Source organism: Lissotriton helveticus, chromosome 7, assembly GCF_964261635.1.
Source record: "Lissotriton helveticus chromosome 7, aLisHel1.1, whole genome shotgun sequence".
Classification (NCBI taxonomy): Eukaryota; Metazoa; Chordata; class Amphibia; order Caudata; family Salamandridae; genus Lissotriton; species Lissotriton helveticus.
The window spans coordinates 1,735,465,173-1,735,473,477 of record NC_136068.1 but is presented as its reverse complement, the minus strand read 5'-3'; the positions used below and the strand labels follow the sequence as shown (position 1 = coordinate 1,735,473,477).

The 8,305-nt window shown below is 43.5% G+C and overlaps 1 protein-coding gene across 1 annotated transcript in view; it reads right to left on the bottom strand.

The window, feature by feature from the left end:
* Positions 1–1,659: 1,659 nt before the first annotated feature.
* The window catches only part of LOC144767660 (lens fiber membrane intrinsic protein-like), a 222,620-nt gene continuing 215,974 nt past the window's right edge, over positions 1,660–8,305 (bottom strand). The window contains exon 5 of the mRNA XM_078651055.1: positions 1,660–2,034. Coding sequence (XP_078507181.1) covers positions 1,994–2,034 — 41 coding nt within the window. The 3' untranslated portion in view covers positions 1,660–1,993. The remainder of the gene's footprint in view (positions 2,035–8,305) is intronic.

The window sequence follows — 8,305 nt, the reverse complement described above, 5'->3', positions numbered from 1 at the left end:
ACATGTCTTCAAAGTATATAGATGTGGAGTTAAGAATAATAAATCCTTACCCCCCTCTGTGTACTTACCTTTTGAAATTGTGTCCCTCTGTATTGTGGTATAATATTCTGACTCATAGATATTCGGGATTTCATATTCCCTGCCCCAATCCTCATAACAGAGGGGTCATCCGAAGCTTTTTGAAACGTGGGATCACCAGAGCCTTCTTCCAGGCCTCTGGGATGGTGGTAGAGTCAATAGAATCATTGAAAAGACTTAGAAGAGTTGGGGTAAAGCTGCATGACCCAAAAAGAAGATGTGGGGCAGACGAAGGTCCAATGGGGCACAAGAAGAAGAAGACTTGAGAACTTGTCATTCAGATGGTGACAGGAGGTTGAAAGTACTCGGTTATGAGGAACCATCCTTGTAGGTGGTGGAAGAACCTTTGGGTGCTTGTGCAGAAAAAGATTTACAGATCAAATAAATCTTGTCAGCATAAAACTCCGAAATAATATCACATAATGTTCTGGAATCTTCCAAGGAGGAAGAGAGGCAGTCAGGAGAGTTAACAGAATTAAATATACTGAATAGTTCCTTTGTGGAAGTATGAGCCCTACGAATTCTACTGGTGAAATAGTCACCCCTAGATTTAAGAATCAAGGTCATGTATGTTCAAAGTGCAGCTTTGAGCTCTTCTTTACTATCCACCGGGTAATCATCACCAAAATACTTTTTAACATTTATGGTTCTGTTTGATGTCTTGGATTTTAGAGCTGTACCATAGAGCAGTGGGATGCCAACGACGGGAGTGAGATCAACTTGTCAGTAATCTAGATAGGATTTAACCCAAAAGTTACACATTTCTACATCAGTGTCAATGGAAAACTAGGGGTAGGCAGCACAAGCACAAAGTCATTAGTGGGGGAAAGTTTAAACCTGAGAAGAATGAGGAAATTGTCAGAACCTTGAGGAATTGATGGGCTACAATTATTGAGGTTGCTGAGATTGAAAACAAGATCACATGTGTGACCTGCTGTATATGTCGGGCCCAAGGAAAAAACCTTCTCAACCTATGCCTTCAGGATCCGGAACCACGTCCACTTCGGTATCAGAAAAATAAATCCTCCAACAATTTAGGAAGAAGCTAAACACTCAGCTCTTTTCAAAGAACTCTACTTCAGACAGTTTGACTTCTCACCATTTTACAAGCTCTACCACCTCCCTCAGTCCCATTCTTCCATATATCCCCACTGGGGCTTGCCTGCTGTACAACACTTAGATGCTACCCAGGTAGGTTTGCACTTTGGAAATAACAAAATATACATGTTGGGCTATTAGTTGCAGTAAATGCCAGAAAGTTGTGACTAAGAATAAAAGATGAAAATTATTTTCAGCTGAAGAGAGACATTATTGAAAATTAAATTATATTAATGCAGTTCTATTTCACACTGGTGCCCTCATAAAGGAGCCTTGTCTAGAAGCATATACAATCATTTTCATACGGGATACTTAAGCACACATGACCGGTGACCTCACAGAAACAACACAAGAGCAACAGAAGAATCAACTGGTGCTTTTACTTGAGTGGCTGTTCCATTATTGTCACTTGACAATGGTGACACTAATAATTTAACTCTGAAAAAATATAACCCTGACAAAGCCAGTACAAAAACGTTTATTGGAAAAGAGATGATCTTGTACACTCGAGAAAACAAGCGCAACCAACCATAGGCTAACTATGTCGCCAATATTACAGTATAGACCAGAGCTTTGTTGGCATGATGTTTAGCACAATGTCATCTTCTCTTCTGGTATTTTTAGAGGTGTGAAGGGATTTTGACTAGTGAGAAGATTTTCCAACGAATGGAGGTCTGCTTGTTTTCAATACTATGTCTGGTAGAACCAATGTGCCCACCTCTACTCTGAAAGAACCCAGCACTGGTAGCTTTAGTGGCAGTGTTCTTGGTGATCCACCCATCTTCTTTGATGCTTTGTTTCTTGTTGAGTTCACCTGCTACTGAGTTTCACTCTTGAAGGAGACACAGGCAACAACACCTGCTCAATTAAGGGATCAGAGGAGAGAAAATAGTCACAATGTCAATGGATGAAGGATCACAACCAATAGTATATGTTTATCATACTGTACATTGTTGTCTGCAATACACCATAGAGTTGACAAAGCCACCTCAGCATTGCAACCAAATCAATCACCAACATAGAAAACATCAAGATAAAAAACAAACAATAACCAGCAATGTATTTCATTTTAAATGTTTTATATAGTGCAAAAAGACCCATGGCGGTATCGGAGAGCTTTGCAATTGAGCGATAAAGAGGAAGCATATAGATCAGACAACAGGGTAATCAAAAAGTACAGTAGGAGAAAAACGTTAGGCCAACAGAACAAGGCATAATCATAAACAGCTGAGGAATGTACAAATGGTAAGGGGAATGTTTCAGAGCGGAACTGGAGATTAGCGGATCAAGAATAAGCAAACCACCTTACTGTTGTCCCTGAGGAGGAAGCTAGGAGATATAACAACAAAGTAAATTTGAAAAGCACAAAAAGAAGTAACTTTCTGAAACTGAAATCAAAATAAAATCATAAAACATTTGATAATAAACAAGGGAGAGGTGGGCGAGTCTTAGAGTGCTAGTCAGGCATGGGGGTTCAAGGGCAAGAATTTGTTCATCAAGAGCGCTGTAAAGTCTTTTTTTAAAGATATCGTTAAGGGGCCAGGGAGTTCCAAATTCTCTGGATGATACCCGAGAAAGCTTGATGGTAAGTTTTGTTTTTATGGGATTACTGCAGTTTCAGTAGTACGGTGCTGACACTTTTGGAGGATCTGGAACCACCAGATAGAGAAGGTTCTTCTGTGGGATATTGTGGAGTGTTTAAGGTGTACGGATTTATGGGTCATGCATGCAATTTTTTGTTGTATCCTTGCTTCATATGGGAGCCAGTTTAAGAATTTTGCTCCGGCGTGATATGGTGGTTTCCATTTAGAGCCTGTGATAAGGTTCGCAGCAGAGTTAAGAGAGTCCCTTAGTGGAGCCATCTTAGATCTAGGAAGACCACTGAGGGTTGCCCTTCCATAGTCCAACTTGGAAATCACCAGATTTTGCATAGCAGATGTGAAGTCATTGGAGGGGGGAAAAGGTGTTATTTTCCTTAAGATACTCATTTGGAAGTTCGCTCCTTTGGTGAGAGCACTAATGTGCTTCTGCTTGTTCAAACTCTTGTCTAGCATTATGCTCAGTAAGCTCATGGGGTCAATGATGTGTGGTATGCAGTTTCGAGCTGTTAGCATCCATTCTTTGATGACTCTTGACTGTTTAGGTGGGGAAATTAAGAGGAATTCTGTTTTGAGAGCATTTAATTTAAGATGATTTAGAGCCAGCCAGTTTTTGGCTTTCAGTAGAGTGGTATTGAGGGACCTGATGTCATCTGGGGAGGAGACTTTCAGGTACAGTTGGGTGTTATTGGCATACATGAGACAATGGATGTTGGATAGTTTCAACATTTCAATTACAAGTTATGTGAATAAGGTGAAGAGAGTTAGTGATAGTGTGGACCCTTGTGGTACCTCTAGATTAACCAGAGAGGGATTAGATAGGGACTGATTAGCCTTTACTATTTGAGTTCTATTGTGGAGAAATGAAGCAAACTAGTTTAGGACGGGCTCTTAAAGCCCCAACCTGTGTTCCAGTAGGTCGAGCAAGCAGTCATGTTTAACCTCATCAAAAGCTGATAGGTCAAGGAGGATCCGAAGGCAGGAATTGTTTTGTTATATATAAATAAAGACTGGTGCCTAGTGGGCTTTCTGCCTCCCGGGTAGCAAATCAGGGGCTATTGCCCCTTCTACCTCCGGGGGGGGGGGGGGGGGGCATAAAGTATTTTGCCTACTTTCTGCCGTATGGTGGGGCCCCTATATATATACATATATATATATATATCCATCAAAGCAGGACGCCCAAAGTGAAGAGGCCACAGGAAGTTGAAATTTGCTCACGTATTTTAATGACAGCTTGCAAGCAGGCAAAGGAACAGCAGAACACATCAAAAATGATAGTCGCCAAACTCGTTTCAGGAAGTTCGTTTTCCCTTCTTCAGTGGCTTGTGTTGCAAAGAGGGCAGGAAGCACTGTTCAAGATGCACACCTTGATTATAAACACCTGCCATGGTAGGCGTGGCCATGTGCATGGCCTCCTGGGTGTTGTAGTGCGCAATAGTTCTTCCCCAGTGGGTGTGCTGTTCAAGTCCCCAAAATTACACCAAATGAATTATTTCACCAAGTGGGTAGATGTACTTGCTGTCAGTTGTTGATCTCCTTCCTCCCCGTTCTCCAACAACGCAGTGGTGCAGGCTCGGGATCCGCCAACCGGCGGTGGGCCTTGCTTCTCGACCGGGACCGGATGATATGAATCCATCAAAGCAGGACGCCCAAAGTGAAGAGGCCGCAGGAAGTTGAAATTTGCTCACGTATTTTAATGACAGCTTGCAAGCAGGCAAAGGAACAGCAGAACACATCAAAAATGATAGTCGCCAAACGCGTTTCAGGAAGTTCGTTTTCCCTTTTTCAATGGCTTGTGTTGCAAAGAGGGCAGGAAGCACTGTTCATGATGCACACCTTGATTATAAACACCTGCCATGGTAGGTGTGGCCATGTGCATGGCCTCCTGGTAGTGCGCATTAGTTCTTCCCCAGTGGGCGTGCTGTTCAAGTCCCCAAAATTACACCAAATGAATTATTTCACCAAGTGAGTAGATGTACTTGCTGTCAGTTGTCTGCCCCCACCCCAAAAGAATTGCCACAGTCTTTCTGCACCCCCTGGGAGGGAGATGGAGCAATAGCCCTTCATTTGCCCCCTCGGGGGACAGAAAGCCCACATGGCACCAGGGATAAATTATTTCCAAGGTTCAGGGGTGGAGGCTGCCCAGAATAGATATGCTAATGCCACCTCCCAAAAAGATGCCACAGTAGTCCCTGATCTGCCCCTGGGGGGGCATAGAGCCCAGTAAGCACCTGAGACTATGCTGGCTTTTTTATACATAGGGGTGGATTAGAATACACATCCCAATGCCCCCACCCCCCAGAAAAAGCCACAGGCTTTCTAGCCTCCCCCTCCCCAGGTCGGCAGAAAGCCCACTAGGCACTGACTTTTTTTCAGAATTAGCCTACATGTGGATTTTGTGTCCTAGCGCAGCCGGCGCCCAAGGAAACCTAGCAAATCTAAACATTTTTTTTAAACTAGATAACCTGGAGAATCCAGAAAGTGGTGACTTGTGTGGCTCGCCCTAAGTTCTGTTAACCAAAATTCCTTCAAAACCTCAAACTTCATTAAAAAAAAACACATTTTCCTCACATTTTTCTCACATTTTCCTCACATTCCTGTAATGGAAAGTTCTGGAATCCACAAACATCCACCCGCACAGCATTCTACAAAGTCTCCAGATAAAAAATTGTACCTCACTTGTTTGGGCAGGCCTACTACCCATGACAGGAAAAGGTCCAAAGCGCAACGTGGACACACCACATTTTTACAGTGAAAAGTGGTCCTTTTTTTGCAAAGTGCCTAGCTGTAGATTTTGAACCCTAGCTCTGCCGGCACATAGAGAAACCTAGCAAACCTATACATTTTTTAAAACAAAACACATAGGGGAATCTAGTATGGGGTGACTAGTGTGGCTCTCACTAGGTTCTGTTACCCAGAATCCCTTGCAACCCTCAAACTTTGTAAAAAACAACCACATTTTCCTCACATTTCTGTGATGAAAAGTTCTGGAATCTGCGTAGGTCCACAAACTTCTACCCATCCCACATTCTCCAAAGTCTCCCGATAATAATGGTACCTCACTCGTGTGGGTGAATCCAGTATCCACGACAGGCAAGGGCCCAAAACTTATTGTGGAGACATCAACATTACCTATCACAAAAATACCTGGTTGAGCCCGGGCACCTTGGTTTTTGGCCCGGGCTCAGAGGTCATCTAGGCAAGTGTAACAAATCCACACATTTCCGAAAATTAGACACCCTGGGGAGTCTAGTGAGGTATCGCTTGCGTGGAACCTTTTTTTATCAGAGACCTGGTGGAACGCTAGGTGGTAGGAAATTTGTGTGAGCCCGGAGATTCAACAACTTTCCACACAGAAAACTGAGGAAAATTTGATTTTGTTCAGCTAATTGTGATGTTTGCAGGGGGTTCGGGTAGGGAAACGCTGGGGATCCACACAAGCCATACATCACTGGACTTCCCGGTGTGCAAACTTTTCAGAAATGTATGGGTTTAGTAGGTTTCCCTAGATGGCCGCTGAGCCCAGGGCCAAAAACCAAGGTACCCCTTGCCAAACCAGTGGGTTTTGTGATAGGTAATTCTGATGTCTCCACAATACGTTTTGGGTCCATGCCTGTCGTGGGTACTTGACTCACCCACACAAGTGAGGTACCATTTTTATCGGGAGACTTTGGAGAATACTGGGTGGGTGGAAGTTTAAGCACCAATGTAGATTCCAGAACTTTCCATCACAGAAATGTGGTGAGAATGTGTTGTTGTTTTTTTAGAACATTTGAGGTTTGCAAGAGATTCTGAGTTACAGAACCTGGGGAGAGCCACACAAGTCACCCCCTCCTGGATTCCCCTGGGTGTCTAGTGTTCAAAAATCTATAGGTTTGCTAGGTTTTTCTAGGTGCCCGCAGACCTAGGGTTCACAATCTACAGCTCGGCACTTCGTAAAAAAGAGGTCAGTTTTTACTGTAAAAATGTGGTGTGTCCACGTTGCGTTTTACTCCGTTTCCTATCATGGGCACTAGGCCTACCCATACAAATGAGGTACTATATTTACACAAGACTTTGGGGAATGCGGGGTTGGTGAAATTTTGTGGATCTACGCTGGTTCAGGAACTTTCCATCACAGAAATGCTAGGAAAATATGTTTTTTTTTCAAACTTTGAGGTTTGCAAGGGATTCTGGGTAACAGAACCTGATGAAAGCCAGACAATTCACCCCATCCTGGATTTCCCTGGGTGTCTAGTTGTCACAAATGTATAGGTTTGCTAGGTTTCCCTAGCTGCAGGCAGAGCTAGTTTTAAAAAAAAAAGGCCAGTTTTCACTGTAAAATGTGGTGTCCATGTTGCGTTTTGGGCCATTTCCTGTCACGGGCACTAGGCCTAACCACACAAGTGAGGTATATCATTTTTATTGGGAGACTTGGGGAAAACAGAATTGTAGAGCAACTGTTATTACCTATTGACTTTCAATGCATTTCTGCCTTCCAAATGTAGGACAATGTGTAAAAATGAAGTCAATTTGAAAAATGCCATATAATTCACATGCTAGTATGGGTAACCACAAGTTCGGAGATGTGCAAATAGTTACTGTTTCTAAACTCTATATTTTGTTCTGATTTCAGAAATTCATAGGTGTCTTTCATACCCATTTTTCACTGTCTTTATTTTACCAAATGGATTTTGCTATATACCCGGTACACAATAAAAAACCATTGCAGGACGCTGCTCGGTTATCACCTCTGGGTTTCTCGGGTTCTTGGTGAATGTTAGAAATGGGGGTCTCTAGTTGGCAGAGGTAGGTACCTTTGTCCAAATAGGGACCCTTGCTTCTAGTGAGGGTAAGGGAGTCAAACACTTTAGATAACCCCTGCTCACCCTATTGGTAGCTTGGCACGAGCAGACAGGCTTATCCCAAAGGCAATGTGTAAAGTATTCGTACCAACACTCACAGTAACACAGTGAAAACACTACAAGTGGACACCACACCAGTTTGAAAAAATAAAATATCTTTATCTAAACTAAACAAGACCAAAACAACAAAAATCCAACTTACAAAAACTCAGTAGAATGTCTTTTAGAAAGGTTTTTGCAAAATAAACTTCTAGATGATGAAATGTGACACTTTACTCACAAAGTACCTGGGATGCCTATCACCTAAACAAAAAAAGGGACGCAGAGAAGGTGATGCGTCGATTCTTCCAGCGCTCCGGTTCCGATACGACAAGATGGTGCCTTAATGCTTCGCGACGATCCGGTGCGGTGCGAGAAAATGGTGTCTCTGTTGCAATGCGACATGTAGAGGTGATGCGTGCAAGCCCGACGGCTGTGCAGCGAACTCTGTGGTTTTCTGAGCCGTGACAGACCCTGCGACACGTTTCTCTGGTGTTGCAGCGATGATCAGCAGCAGCGCGCTTCCTCAGCAATGCGATGGCCCGGTAACACGCTTCTCCGGTGATCTGATGGCATACTCTGTGCGGCTGCATGCTTCTCCAGTGATGGGACGGCGAACAGGGGCAGCGGCGACACGCTTCCTCGATG